Below are 16,443 nucleotides of genomic sequence, written 5' to 3' on the forward strand. Positions count from 1 at the left end.
AATATGAAATTCACAGTGTGGATTTGGTACTCTTTTCAAGGAGTTTAGTGTAGAAGAAAATAAAGATGGGATAGCTAGAAGTGGGCAAAGGTCGAAAAAGCTTTGTTTTGTTATCAGAAAGAATAGAGGATGTTTCTACATTGTATGAAAGAAACCAGAGTGCAGATAAAAGGTTTTAGAATGTAGTTATTATATTTAATCTTTTACATAAAAATACTTATAAAGCATCTACACTCTTCTTGAGCACGTCATTCCAAGATAAAGGCAAATAACTGGGCTCCTTTCATGGTGTTAAAATCACGTTTCAAATAAACTCCAAAAATAATAAAAGGCCGACGATAAACGCACAAGAACAGTATATTCTTCAGCTCTAAAGGCAGCTTAATACTTCTAAATATAAATACGTATAGTGGCACCTTCAGCTCTGTCGCATTTATGTTACCCGTACCACAGCTCATTACAGGTATTCAGTGTGGAGGTTTATTTTGTTTACTTCAAAGGGAATGATTACTTAAAAAAAAAAAAACCCTTTATTCTATTACAATAACTTTGGTATAATACGTTCTAGAAATCCTTTAGGGATAGACATCATGCTGATTAGTATATGTTTTTCGTAAGACAATTTTTACTGGCTTTGTTCAGCACAATTTAAACGCTGGCTATTATTTTTCTGTATTCCTTTCTCTTTTGAAATCATATTTTTAACTGGAAGAATACATAAAAATGTCTCCTGCCCCCAATCCATATTTTTCTGTTCCCATTTAGAAGCTACTTCTTTAAAAGTTTCAGTTAAAAAAAAAAATTATCTTTAGGTGGTATTAATTTCATTTGATTACCTCATATAGGACTGTTGTGTTCCCATGCAGAAGAGGTCCGTAACAGATATAGGAATGTCCAACAACCCAGCCTAAGTCAGAGGCTGCCCACCACACCTAAAAAATAAGAAGATAATAAAATACATAAATGTTCTCCAGGGAAAGGTCATGTACCATGAATTTAAAGCCATGCTTACCTCTCCGGGTTTAAGTCCGTAGACAGAGGACATTGTCCAGTTCAGCATCACAGCATATCCCCCGGTGGGCCTAACAACACCCTAAAGGAGAGCAAACATGAAGTTAACCTCAACAACCAATGGGTTAGAAGATTCTCTACCTTTGCACTAGCCACCTTAAAAAGTTCCTGTTTAAATTATTTTACATTTTATAAACGACATATTACTTTGGCTTTCATATAATTGTATTGACATCAATATTTATTTGGCTGCCTCAATAATAAACACAGAAAAATTCGTCTACAACAGTTCACTTATGGAATCCATTCTCACAGACCCTTCTTGACTTTCTAAAGAAAACTTCCGACCTCACAGAGTCACATGCAATTAAAATTTTTTCCAGGGGGAACATAAATTAACAACATTACATTTACAGACATTTTTCCAGAACAAACATGGAAACTCTCAAAACTAAGTGCGCAGAAAAGTCAAAGGTAATTGTGTTCTTCAAACACAGGCTAACACAAGGATGGCTATTCCTTAATATTATTAAATAATAATAGGATGCTCAGAGGAAACAAAGTCATATTCTGACTGCAGCCTCATTACAGTGTTGCACTGGGGACCGCACTAGTGTAGCACCAGAGCTAAACAATTCTTTAATGACGAACTCTAGGATTCTGACAGAGCAATCCTCCTGCGTCGGATCTAAGGCTGACAGATTTGCCTTATGTTACATTTGGGGCAAAAGGAGGGATTGCTACATCACAGTATTACAGCTTTCAGGAACCAGTTTCTAGCAGCTCTCCACAGTATTGAACATGTTCAACTTTAAAACAAGATTAATGTTTGAAAACTGGCACAAGAGTCACCATAAATTAAAGCTGATGATAAATTTAATAACTACATTTATTGCTTCACGATAAACATTAATCATCATTGGCTTAAAAAGGCTTAACCACTTGAATATTCAGAATGATCAAGGGAATGCTTGCTAAAAAAACAAGCTATATTTCGCTCGCATGAATTTTGAAACTTCCTTTAGTAAAGCAATTATTATTACTCTATGCAAAAAATAATTATTTTACCTAAAGGCAAACACAGCCCTAATTAATACATGCACTACTAGCTGGAACTTTTTGGCATAATTCAGAAGCTTTTTTTTTTTTTTTTTTTTTAAGATTTTACTTACTTATTTGACAGAGAGACACACAGCCAGTGAGAGAGGGAACATAAGCAGGGGGAGTGGGAGAGGAAGAAGCAGGCTCCCAGTGCAGCAGGGAGCCCGATGCAGGGCTTGATCCCAGGACCCTGGGATTGCGCTGAGCCGGAGGCAGACGCTTAACGACTGAGCCACCCAGGCGCCCCCGTAACTCCGAAGCTTTAATATGCATCCGTGAATCAGAGAAATGAGAAACAAACTGACTTTCTATTAGTTACTAAAGTTGCTGCTCTCCTCAGGTACCACTAATAAAACACAGGTATCAAGCTGTGGAACACATTTTATCTACCAGCAGAAACACCTGGTCTCTTGACAAATGTCTCATGCAGCTTCCTCAGCATTTGACAGCTATTTTCTACGTTGTGTGACATGGTTAGCACACAGCTGGCTCTCTTGATCATCATCGGAGCAGGACATCCTTAGCCCCTGCCAGTAGGTTTCACACATGCATTTTCCCACATAAACTGAGCAGCAGCTCTTTCCCCAGTATATTCTGTACTATCTTCAAAGAACTTCACTCATTAGTTTGTTTTATTGAGATCTTTTCTTATGATTCAATACCTGGAGGAATTTGATAGTAATCAACTTGCAAATTTTCTATTCATTTTGTAGAGAAGAAAAAGTGAAGCTTTTTTTCATAGATACTATGCTATCCATTTAGTAAGGTAGACAGTGATAATAATGTCAGTAATGATTTCATTTAAGATGTTTTAGAATTTTCTCTCCATCTGCCAATCCCTGCATTTAGAGTTCATTGTTATCAATAATTCTAAATATTATTATAACTGGGTACATTTTTAGATTGTACAGTACAGGGGGTAATATGAATCAACTGGGAATGATAAAAAGGAAGAAAAGGCTAGAAAAAACATAAATGAGTAGTAATTCATTGATAAAACTAAAAAGATAATTTAAAGGAATAAGCTATCAAATTTCTATTTAACCTCTCAAGTGAAATCTATCCTTTACTCTTCTTTAAAGGATATTAACCAATGCTGCTTTCCCCAGAAAATGGTGAGTGCTTAAATCCATTTGACACCAAAAAAGTGGGACTTTAAAATGAGATTATGCATGAAAAAACATTTAAAATTATGATTTTATATATGATATGATTTATAGATGATACGATTATATATGATTTTATATATCTATAATTTAACTTAGCATCTTGATAACAAAAATATTTCCTTAGTTCTAGCAATTATTGCTTTTTATTTTTCCCTGTGCTGATACCACTCAAAAGCCAGAAATGTCAGAACAACCAAAGATTGCCATAAAAAATTCTCATTAAAAACAACAGAAATGGAGCTATAGAGAGAGAAAAGCCGTGATCCTGTTTTTCATTGGTCTTTGATATCCACTTATTTTTATTTTTTTAAGGATGAATGTAAAAATTTCCATCAAGTATCATTAATGTTCATTAATTTAGATAATTCATTCATTCATTAATCTAGATAATAGATCTGAAATTTGGTCTTTACCTCCAACATATTTGGGTAATAGTTATCAATTTTCTGAGTATTTGATATGGTATAGGAAAACCCACATAATTCCATGTTCTTCATGTAGCTCTTTCATAGAAAGTTTGAAAATAAAATAAAAATTGGAAGATTATGTTAAAAAAGAATTTCTTTATCATAATATTAATATGTGACTAAAAAGTAAGGTGATAAAGGGTTTTTTTTTGTTTGGTCCTTGTTTGTAATCACATTTTCCAGGTAATGATAATTAAAATGTAAAAGAGAAACTTTGTTCAGCCTCTAAAAACAGACAAATCATGCTCAAAAATGAAATCATTATATTTTATTAGTCAAAATAAATCAGAAACTAAAAACTCTTTTAAAACATAGTTGAGGGATGCCTCAGTGGCTCAGTGGGTTAAGCGACTGCCTTCGGCTCAGGTCATGATCCAGGGTCCTGGGATCAAGTCCCGCATGAGGCTCCTTGCTCAGTGGGGAGCCTGCTTCTCCCTCTGCCTGCCGCTCCCCCTGCTTGTGCTCTCTCTCTGACAAAAAAATAAATAAAATCTTTTTTAAAATAAATAAATAATATTTGAAATCTTGAGTATGAGGTAAAAACACTTAATATCAGTGCTTACCCCTAAAACCCAAGCATGCTGCACTTTACTGTTTTGAAGTCTGTTATTACTTTCCTTATGTACTTGTGCTCTATCTACCTTAAAAATAAAAACATCGGATGAACTAATGTATTGTCAGGAAAGTCCTGTAACCTGCCAATGTACTGTTCTGGTATTTATAGTATTAGCCATAACACTTAAAGTCTTCTGGAGAACTTGAAAGACGTACAGGTGGGAATAATACTCTATACCCCAAATAAAGACATGAAAGTGAATTTTATCTCAAAAATGCAAAAGGAGACAATGCAAAGGTGCTTTTTAAAACAAACAAAACAACAACAATAACAACACATCTTTAATGTATATGGGCATTTTAAAACTTCAATCCACGCAGGTAAAATTAAAGGCTGGTTATTTGTCACCCATGAATAGGACCACAGAATCATCCCAGATGGTTCTTTATGATTTCCAGCTTAATGACCTGCCTCTGAAAAATACAGAACAATATGGGTTTCAGCAGAAGAAGAAGAAAGACTGAGTGTGATAAGATTAAGAGCTTAGGATTCTTCATCCTAAAAGAGTTGTTTTTTTGTTTTTTTCTTCAGCAAATCTTAAAATACTCAGGTAAGGGAAGTTTGGAGTACTCAAAACTTCATACTTTCTAAGTCGAGTCCCTTTGTCATCTTAGAAGCTTATACAAAACAAATATGCATATTTACATCCATGAGATATGTATTTATTCACACACACACGTGTAAATATATATGCTTATATGTGTGTGCATGCGTGTTTCAACTTGGCCTGACAAGTTGAGGAAAAAAACAAAAGAAGAAAGGGTAAATAAATATTTTACCTAAATAAAAGAAATCCATCACAAGATGATGACTGGGGTCTAGTGAGTTGAGAAATAGAAAATACAGTTCTCATTACTTAAAAAATCCAACAGATCAATAATCATCTTGTTCTTATAATAGCTTTACAGATGGTATCCCCTCTTTCTAGAATGAACCACCCCCCCCACCTCTTCCCTGAACCTGGTTAGCTCCTACTTCATCACAGAAATACTTAAAGACATCATGCAAGTGCCACCTCGTCTAGAAGTTGTCCCCAATCCCACAGTTTGTGTTAAGTGTCTCTCGCAATTCTTCTTGGCTCCTGGGCTGGCAACCGTCCTCGGAGTGACCAGCCCGACCGAGGGCTGCATATTGCCCCCTATTCCGAGAATGCCTCTTCATCTTCAGCACGGTAACTGCCACGGAGTAGGCATGTAATCCATTTGTGGACTGATTCAATATGTGAACAGTTGAGTGAATAAGCACATGCAAGAAAAATACAATTCTTGTTTTAAATAGTCTTCTTTGTTCAGGAGAAAGCTTTGAAACTTGTAGAACTTAGTGTATCATATTAGTAGAAATGGAATGGTTCCATTTGGGATAGTGCATCAGCATAAAATCTCTTGCTACAGGCTTTCGGATGTCTCTGAAGCTGCCTCTACAGAGGATACTTTAGCAGCAATATAATTTTTTATTGATCTGAACAACTGTGGGATAAGAGGCAAAGCAATAGCAAATTCAGCATTTTAACTGCAAGCATTGTACCATAGATAAAAAAAAAAAGTTCATTGCTTTTTTATTTAACTTTCTCCTATTTTTTGTTCTAGGGTAGGAAATATGAATGTCACCTAACATGTAGGAATAAAGGTGATATAAATTGTGTAAATGCACATCAGGACCAAAGGCCTACCACCTTCTCATCATGCCTTTCTTTTTTTTGTTGCTCGTTTGCTTCTTTTTAAAAAAAAATTTTTTTTATTATGTTCAGTTAGCCAGCAGATAGTTCATCATTAGTTTCTGATGTAGTGTTCAATCATTCATTAGTTGCATATAACACCCAGTGCTCATCACAACACGTGCCCTCCTTAATACCCATCACTTGGTTACCCCGTCCTCCACCCCCTCCCTTCTGTAACCCTCAGTTTGGTTCCCAGAGTCCAGAGTCTCTCATGGTTTGTCTCCATCTCTGATTTCTTCTCATTCAGTTTTCCCTCCCTTCCCCTGTGCTTCTCCACACTATTCCTTATGTTCCACATATGAGTGAAACCATATAATAATTGTCTTTCTCTGCTTGACTTACTTCACTTAGCATAATCCCTTCCAGTTCCAGCCATGTCAGGCAAATGATGGGTGTTCATCCTTTCTGATGGCTGAGTAATATTCCATTGTATATTTGGACCACATCTTCTTTATCCACCCACTTTTCTTTTCTCTTTTTTCTTTCCTTTCCTTTCCCTTTCTTCCTTCTTTTTCCTTCCTTCCTTCTTTTCTTGAAGTGGGCTTGACATACAATATTATATTAGTTACAGGTGTACGACATAGTGATTCGATATTTATGTACATTAGGAAATGATCACCATGATAAATCCAGCTACTATCTGTCACCATACAAAGCTGTTACATATTATTAACTATATTCCTTCTAGTTTGTACATTGTATCTCCGTGTCTTATTTCTTAACTGGAAGATGGTACCTTTTTATCCCCTTCCCCTATTTTGCCCATCTCATCAGCCCCTCTCTTTTGGCAACATATTGTCCTCTGTATCCATAGGTCTGTTTCTGTTTTGTTTTGTTTCATTTTTTAGATTTCACATATAAGTGAATTCATAGGATAGTCTTTCTCTGCCTGACTTCTTAGCATGACGTCCTCTCATGGTTTCCTTTCAATCCTTTGCTTTCTTTCCCGTTTTCTCCTGCTCTCCTTTTCTGCTTTGGCACTGGACTTTTGTTTTGTGTCTTATGTGTGTGTGCGTGTGTGCGTGTGTGATTATCACGGGTCCCTTCACGACATCAAGCTGGAAGAAGACACATATGGCCATCACTAAATCTCCCCCTCCCCGAAGGACACCCGTGCAGATGAGGGATTCTTCCATCGTGTAGTACTTCGAAGTATCTTGAATACAGGCATCCAAGCTGAATAGGATAGAGGCCCACAACACTGCAGAAGTGTATGCAAAGCAGCTCAGTTGTGGTTGCTGGAATATTTACAGCCGCTGACAGATTAACCTGACATACAGCAACCTGACAAACCCAGGGGTGGCAGACGCAGAGACGCAAACGTGCCCTAAATAGATCTGCAGCTTCTAACCGAAGAACAGATCGCCTTATGTGTGTCTTAGATGTGCCTACGAGAAATGAGTATTTTTAAGCAGAATATTTTTATGGGCTCATGACATTATTTTTCCTCATGCAGATCAAAGATTGAGAGAACAAATTATATGATGACATGAAATTTATATTTAAATGCTTCATAAATGTATGTGCGCTCATCTTTCCTGTACTTCTATTCTGGGAATTCAAATATTAAAATTTCAGATCCCATTAATCCTGATTATACCTACCAAAAGTGAAATGAGAATCCTATGAATAAAGAAAAGTCTGGGAACTAACTGAAGTAGTAAAAGATCACTTCACAAATATTCTGAGGATTTACCATGGCCCAATTTTTAGGATAGTGACATAGTGGAGTCGAAGATGTATGAAATATATTCTAAGACCTCTGAGAACATGCAATGTTATGAAGATAAGTAAACAAAAACTAGCAGGGATAAGGTAGAGTAAAATAAGTGGCATAAAGATTTGTTAACAATGTATAATTTCAATACAATTGAAATTCTAAAGTGCACTAGAGGGATGAAGGAAGTAGTTCTGAGGGACCTTGAGAGACGACTGCTTTTTCTTGCCCTTCTGCATGCCCTACTTTGCAAAACCTCCTCACTCCCATGCTTAAACACCAGAGCTCTACACTGATGACCCACAAAGGTCTATCTCTCAACCCAGATGCACTTCTTGGACCCAGACCTTCACCTCCAGCTTCTGGCTAGATCTCCACGTTAATGTCCCAAAGATGCATCATACTCAATGTGTTCCAGAACTCCCAGTTTCCCCTGCCCTAAACTACCTCCTGTGTTTAGTAAATATCCAAAACCATTCTCCTGTGTTCTCAGTGTCAAATCTTGGACCTTCCTCCTCCTCACTCCTATCTTTGAACAAAATCTGATTTCTTACTTAAGTGTGCTATCCTAAGTAAAGTCCTGAAAACCTGAAAATGAATCTCCTTGCCTCCACTGTGTGTAGCTGTCTATCTTCCCAACAAAATGTTGCAAGGTTTTACCTTTCTTCATATTCTTCTCTCCCACTTAAGTAGCATTAGTGCCCTCCATTCCTTATATACAGAATATAACCTAAACTTTGTGGCTAAATTTTAAGAGTCTGGCCCCTGCCTATATATCTAGTCACTTCTCCTCTTCACTTGTACCATATGCACTAGCCATCCTGGAAACTTCCTTGCACAATCCTTCCCTTGCTTATGCTAACCCTTTCTGCTTATAATGCCCTTCTCTCTGGGATGCCACTCTATGAAGAAGTTCTATTCATCCTTCAAATGTCATCTTATAAGAGCTTTCTTTGACCACTCTTAGATGGAACAGCTCTTCCACTCTTCCCACCACTGGGTCCCATTACCCTGCCTTTTCACATATTACATAGCTCTTTGTTTAGTGCCTGGGTCCTGGCTATAGAATATAAACTCCTAAAAAGAGAGCCAGACACATATTTGGGTCCTCATTCATACTTGTTGAATTTATCGACTATAATCCCTCAGATTCTATTCAATCTCATCTTTCCCTGAGAGAGAAAGAAATAGCCTTGTCCTTTTAGAGCAAGGATCACAGTCTACCTTGCACCACCTGTGTTCATGTATATTCCAACACACTAGGCTGAAGGGACTATGCTTCACTCATATCTTTGAGCACAGAATGAACACTCAATACACCTACATTGAATGGAGCTGAATTCAATACAGAGATCTATAATCTGAAATAGATTATCTTTAGGATGGTACATTAGGAAGAAAATAAGAATAACTGAATCTTCAAGCAATATTCACTTTGGACATCCACGACTCCAGAAGGGAAGTTCTTGACCAAGACAAAACATGGAAAAGCTAGGCTCCTTCTGTATTAGGAACCACCACTTTTCAAACGTGATGCTGTATATGTTACTGTCATTTCTACACACTGGTTGAGTCAGTTCTGAGTCGCTGACCAGCTCCTCTTCTGTTCCTGCCATGAAGATCCCCGTCCAGACCACAGCAAAGTTCAGGGTAATTTAAAGTCCTGAAGTGGCACAAATGGTTTTATAAGAATCCTTCAGGCTTACAGGAGCTAAAGTGATTTTTGGAGGGTTCTTTTGTATTTGGTTAGGTTATACCAGGTTTTCAGGGTCAGGGGTTTCCTCTCACGTTGATACTTTTCTATTAGATTATAACTTTCTGAATCCCCCTTTTGTTTTATAGCCAAACATTCAGTGAGACTCTGTGTGGCAGGTACATAATACAGAATTGCAGAAGGTGGAGGGTTAAGGTTTGGGCCCAGAAGATCATTTGGACACTTGAACAAGGCATAGTCATTCAACACGAAGGAATATTTTTTAGATGACCAGAGTTGTTACAGAAATCGTAAGAGTTTGATTCTACAATGACACAAATATATTTATGTGTATGCATTTACTTATTTATGCACTCAACAAAAATTTATTAAGTACCAAACTACATACAAAGCACGATGGTAGACTAAAATGTATTAAAACATGGTCTCTGTCCTCAGAGAGAATATATTCCCTACCAAATGTTTCCTTTTTTACAAGCAAGTGAGTTTTCTATGGAACATCTTAATTTTCTTTTTAAAAACTAATCAACTCGAACCGCTATTTAAAGAATATTAATAAATTATATTCTCATAACTTTGATGCTACAGAAATCGAAATCAAAGAGGTCACTGCTCTCCGGGATGCAAGTGATTGTGAAAGTCCCTTCTCCCACTAAAATTTTATGATTCAATGACTACTGAACTCCTTAATAAAAATGAGTAGGAAGATGACACTGCAAGGCTTTATGAAGTTGTATGAAGATGCAGTATTAGTTGGAGATACAGGCAAAAGTGGTATTTACTTGTTATCTGACACCCTCAAAAATATTGATGCTTTTGTGAAAACATCTTTCTTGTAAGCAGATTTAAAAAATCCTTGAGTGTCTTCAGTACTGCAAATCGCATAGTTCAATACTCTGGATAAATTGCCTGTTGTTCAAACTGTCTAGGTCAATTCTCAAACTTGCATTTAAAACAAAGACTTAAATTCCATTAGATCAAAAAATCAATTCCATACTCTACAAAAGTTATCCCTCAATTTAGAAAATAAAAATATTTAATTTAAAACACAGTTTTATGAAATTGTATTAAACCAACTGATGTTTGATCAAATATCCATTCATCTTAATAGCTTACTAAAGCAATTGCAACTTGCTGATATATGTGAAGATTCTGGAAGAAATAGGGGCAAAGCATTTGACACTAAATATAATTAATATTTTTCAAGATTTAAACACAACTTTCTTTGAGATATAAAGTACCCAAGCCTAATCCTCTGGGTACAACCTGCATTTTCAATCAGTATTCAAACGTTCTTGGTGCACAAGAAATCTGCCACTACAGGAATTATCTCTCAGAGAGCAAATACCTTGGGCAGCCCCGTCGTTCCGGATGTGTAAAGAATATACAGCGGGTGCTCCGAAAGAACAGGAACACAGTCATGCGACTGTGCTTTGGCCATCTCTTCCTCCCAATCAAGGTCACGACCCGGAGCCAAAGGAACTGTCTCCTACACAGGAAGTAAACGGGAATATGCACTGAACAAAGGAGGTTACATCAGAACAATGGAGACTGACTGAATCTATATATATATATTAGTCGGAGCCTCTGACTAAAAATCTAGGCCTAGATAGCACCACATTATCAGATTTATGACTACACATTTCAGGGTCGTGAGTTAAAAATATTCCTAAAAAGTCCAACCGTCTGATGTTGGCTTCAACTGAACTGACAAAAGAACAAGTTTTATTCAAATCTAAGGACATCCTTAAGAAATCCAATTAGATGCAGTCATGTTTTCATCAACAGTCAGAGCTTGCCTAACAGAGGTTCATGTTTTCCATAAACACATGTACACTATTAACTTTATAACCAATTTCTATTTTTCTAACTTCTTTTCTTTTATTTTGGAACTAAGGTCTTCACAATGAAATGTCAACTAACCCATTAAAATTTTTCTTTATACAAGGGCAATTTAGAATACTGTGGCCGTCTTTCCAAATGAGAAAATATTAAACCATTTTCAGAGGTGGGGGAGAAATCAAATTTTGTTTTTTCAAGAACAAAAATTCGTTTTGAAAATTAATGAGTATATGTGACATATCTAAAATGCTATCCCATTTTTCCTCCATCTTTTTTTTTTTTTTTTTAAAGATTTTATTTATTTATTTGACAGAGATAGAGACAGCCAGCGAGAGAGGGAACACAAGCAGGGGGAGTGGGAGAGGAAGAAGCAGGCTCATAGCAGAGGAGCCCAATGTGGGGCTTGATCCCAGAACGCTGGGATCATGCCCTGAGCCGAAGGCAGACGCTTAACTGCTGTGCCACCCAGGCGCCCCCCATTTTTCCTCCATCTAAGTCATTGACCAGTATGGTAGAAATGTCTGTTTTCTTTTTTGTTCCTAGAACCAAGTTCCGTGTTGTCAACTTTATGATAATAGAGTCATGAGTTAGTCAGAGACAAATTAAAAGAAATTAGACCACTTTATTTAAAATACTGCCAACAAAACAAGCCAGATGAAGAGAAAGGAGTGGCTTATGGAAAAAGTATTCTAATGGGGAGTCACAGCTATTTAAGTAGAATTAAGATTCAGTACATGCCCGATTACTTTCTGAAATGTTAACTAAGCTCCAGATGACACATCAGGAAGTTTATATTTGGTGAATTTATTAGTTTAGGCATAGGCAAGGCTACACATTCCTCAAAGTTAGTAAGATCCACCACCTACAGAGCATGTGTAACCATTCATTCCAGAGCTCAGAGGGGTTTAGAAAAGCCAGGCCATTTCCATTTTTCAGGATCCTTAATATATTAATCAGGGTTGTGAATACGGTCATATATTTAAATGAGTACGTTTACAAAATAACACTTTGATCTAATATCACAAATACAATGTCTTTGTGAATAAACACATTACAGATAGCAATCAGAATTGAACTTCATAAAGGTGAAGCCCAATTGGCTTCTCTGGCCTCACTCTGATAGACCCTGAATGTGCCAATGAGATAAATAAAAATAGTTAACTGTAACCAGATTGTATATTTCCATGTGTTTTTATGAATCAGATAAACACAACTAATTTCAAATTACCAAGCCTTTGACATTACAATCAGACCTATAAAAAAACTTATCACACTGCATAATGAAAAATGTCAATTGAATGATCACAAAAAATTATTACAGATTGACTGAAATGAGGATTGAATGAATGGTTATTCTTCAGGCTAAGAAAATCCTTTACAGTCATGTGTAAAGAAGACTTCGCAAAAGGCAGAGAGGTAAAATCAGCATTAGCTTTTACATATATACGTTTACTTCTATAGACACGTCCTGTCATCGTTCTTGAACGGCAACACTGGCAGAGCACCAGAGATGACTGACGTGATGTTCTTTTCATTCTGTCATTGCTTGCTTGAGACTTAGGAGTGGCAGCCAGGTTTTTACCTCCTTTGGCAAAAATGCAATCCTGGTTAATGAGACACACCACTGAGCCTCATAATTTGTGTCTCTAAATTGAAAGCAAAGCCAGTCCACTGGGCTTAATTACTAACTAAACAGCAGGCCTATTATAAAGGACAAGAGACATCCAAAGCCCTCATCTAAGATAAAGATGAGTCAAAATAGAGGGCAGAGTCTCAAGAAAAAAGGAAAGAGAGAGAGAGTAAGCCAGCTATGGGAAGGAGGGATGGAGGAGGGGATCTCTACCTATAAAGAGGAAAGAGAAGAGATTTGCATTGGAAAAATCTGAATAGGAAACTTGCATATCCATTTCAACTGTGTTTATAAAGTAAAAGAATTAGCATATATCTTGTTGATTAAAAGTCATTGAACCAAAGTACAAATCTTGGCACCACTTATTAGCTGTGACTTTGAGCTATTACCTCTCCATAACTCAGTTTCTTCATCTGTAAAATGGGGCCAGTAATAGCATCTACCTCATTGGTTTGTGAAAATAAAATAAGAAGTATATGAAAGTACTTAGCTTTGGGCCTAGGGTAAGTTCTTTACAAATTTATGAGTTTTTGTTTATGCAAATGCCACATACTCACAGAAACACGTGTGTGTGTGTGTGTGTGTGTGTGTGTGTGTGTGTGTGTGTTCCTACCTTTCCTCCAACCTCCTCATACCCAAAGCCTCTTTTATTGCTGACTCTGTGTTCCTGGACTTAAGAGCAACAAGCCTTTTTAAAAATATGCTTGAGGGCATCTGAAAGAAACTCAAAATTCTTGGAGACAGTGAGAATATTAAAATCATTGAGTGCAGCAGCTCAAGAACCACAGACTACTAAAACTTTACACAGAAATTTAATGTGGTAATGGGAATTGCTAGGTGGTAATCAAAATGACATCGTTTTAATGCTTTCTATTCTTATATCTTGTCATTTAAGCATTTTCTGCAGATACCCTCTCAAGAGTTCCATAAAATTACACGATTCTTTGCACTCTTATCATTTTTCTTCTGCAAAAAATTTTAATCTGCAAGAACTCAAGTTGGTTCTACCATAAATAGCTGACACTTGCATGGATGTAAGAATAAGGTGATCATTAGATCAAATTTACTAGGAAAAGCCCTGAAAATGTGTTCATTGTGGTCTTAGACTGTTTCTTCTTCCTTCGTGGATCACAAAATAACTTATCTGTTTAGAATATTCATATTTTGTTTTCCTGAACATAGTTTTATTTCCAAACTAAATGCCTTCTCTAAAATTTTTAAAAGACAATTTTTACATACAAATTAATCATAGCACTCCACAAGGTAGGAGAGCTGAGGGATCAAGCATGTGGTCAGAGTACGTGTGTTCAGATCACGACCCTGACATTCACTAGCTGTTCACTGGATTCCTCTTACATAAAATAGGAATAATGCTATCACCTAACCCATAAAGTTATCAGGAAGATTTTTTAAACTATTCATTAGTAGAGTATCAAAAATCACATGGTAAACAGTGTTAGTATTATTGTGATTATTATAATTTAAATTAATACAATAGACTATTCATAAAATCCAATTCATTAACATTACATATTATTATATATGTTTGAATCTTTTTGTTTTAAGCTAGTTTGTTTCATAAACACAGAAAACATTATTCATATTTTTTTTTTTGCAAAAATGGTGACATTCAAAAAAGTATATTTAATGGTTTATAAATCAAGTGTTTCTTTCACATGGTCAAAACTAGAATCATACTAGCACATCACCATAAGCAAGCACCAAATTCAATATTCATATTACCATATTTGGACGATTATAAATGAGCACGTTATCTGGTTTGTGTTGTCCCAGTCTCAGTGCTTCTTCTAGAAGGGGGATGTATTCTACTCTTCTTCCAGGTTCAATCCCAAATGATGCTGTAACAACCACCTTGGGCTACGACGGAAAAATCACAATAACTGAGAAAGTTGAACAATACGAATTAAGGTGAGCACAATATTTCAGGTGCAGGTTGGCAATTTCGCATTTTTAAAGAAGTGCTGTAATGATTCTGCTCTCTATTGAATAAATTACCTGGAAACAATAAACACTTTGTAAATGTTGTAGCCCTAACAACTTCTACATAGATCTCACTGACCTGCTCCAAACTTCCTGTTCAGTGATGCTTTGGGCCAGTAAGTACGAGCTGTTTAACAAATACTTCCCAAAGAATTCATGAAGCCAAGTAGAAATGCCCTGAACCGGGGACATGCAAACCTGGGGCCCCCCCACACCTACCGAGGCCCCCATACCAGCTGGTTGGTGCTGAAGTGTTTCTCAGGTGGGGAGGGTCAGCCTGTTGCTAGCAGGAAGGGTTACTACATTTTTTTTATGTCAGCATCTCTGCTTAAATGTGACCACAAAAAAAAAGGGACCTGAATCTCTGATTTTTTCTTTTTATGCTCCTTTTCTCATTCTAAATATGTTCATTTTTGCCAAATACTATATTTGTAATTTTGTTGTATTTTTCTTAAAAGGGGCCCCTTAAGTTTCAAGCCCCACAATGCCTGAACCTGTCACTAAGTTACACTTGGCCCTTTTCTTTACCTTAAACTTGCAAGTCATTCTTCAAGATATACAGAGGTGTAGCCAAAAGGTGTCCCTGGAGGGAGCTGAAGAAGTAAGGGTTAATGTCCATTCCGGGCAGGCCTCAGATGCCCAATGCTAGTCAGAATGTTCCTGCATCCCCACACTGCACAGGAAGCTCCCCAACCCCAAATTTGGATCCCATTTATCTCTGTGTCTTCTATGCTTGGCCCCATGCTTGCCATACCATAAGCTCTCAATAAATGTTTTTGGAACTGAACCAAAATTCTCATTAATTTACAGAAACAAACATGTCTTTATCCTTATAAGTACACTATCTCTTCACCAAGAAGTCCAAAGCAAAGGAGGCAGATAATAAATTATTCAGGAGACAGATAATCAATCGAAGATGGTGCATCTATTCCTGAATTCTGATTTCTAGTTATAATGCATTTCATCTAGGAAAGGTTTATATTATACCAAGTATATGCATATATCATACTGTCTGCTTTTTGACTATCATTTAATATTCATGGAGCTGAGGCTTAGTGCAGTTACATAGCTTGCCCCAGGTTACTAGAATCAGAAAGAGGGCCAGTTCTGTCTGGTTATAGAACTTTTCTCTTCCCACTGTATCAAGCTGCCTTTTAAAAGGAAAAAAAAAAAAAGAAAGAAAGAAGGAAAGAAAGAAAGAAAGAAACGAAAATTAAGTCTTGTTTCTTTTACTGTATTTTTAAAGACCTGACATTTGAATAGAATTCACATTTTAATATCTGTAATACTCACAAAAATAATTCTAGACAACATTCCCTAAGATTAGAATTCAGAATAAATGGAAGTAAGTTCCATATCAAATTAAAAATATATATAGAATATATCAAAGCTTGAATAATTTAATAAAGTCAAAATTAGACTCTTTCCCTCAAAAAAGAATCCCTTCTACATTTCTAT

At 36.4% G+C, this 16,443-nt stretch overlaps 1 protein-coding gene across 1 annotated transcript in view; it reads right to left on the reverse strand.

Moving 5' to 3' along the window:
- ACSS3 (acyl-CoA synthetase short chain family member 3) overlaps positions 1-16,443 on the reverse strand; it is a 148,715-nt gene that overhangs the window by 80,836 nt on the left and 51,436 nt on the right. Inside the window, exons 4-7 of the mRNA XM_026499959.4 lie at positions 14,728-14,862; positions 10,861-11,001; positions 1,013-1,093; positions 837-932 (exon numbers count right to left, since the gene is read on the reverse strand). Coding sequence (XP_026355744.1) covers positions 837-932; positions 1,013-1,093; positions 10,861-11,001; positions 14,728-14,862 — 453 coding nt within the window. The remainder of the gene's footprint in view (positions 1-836; positions 933-1,012; positions 1,094-10,860; positions 11,002-14,727; positions 14,863-16,443) is intronic.

The sequence above is a fragment of the Ursus arctos genome, unplaced genomic scaffold, assembly GCF_023065955.2.
Source record: "Ursus arctos isolate Adak ecotype North America unplaced genomic scaffold, UrsArc2.0 scaffold_21, whole genome shotgun sequence".
Classification (NCBI taxonomy): Eukaryota; Metazoa; Chordata; class Mammalia; order Carnivora; family Ursidae; genus Ursus; species Ursus arctos.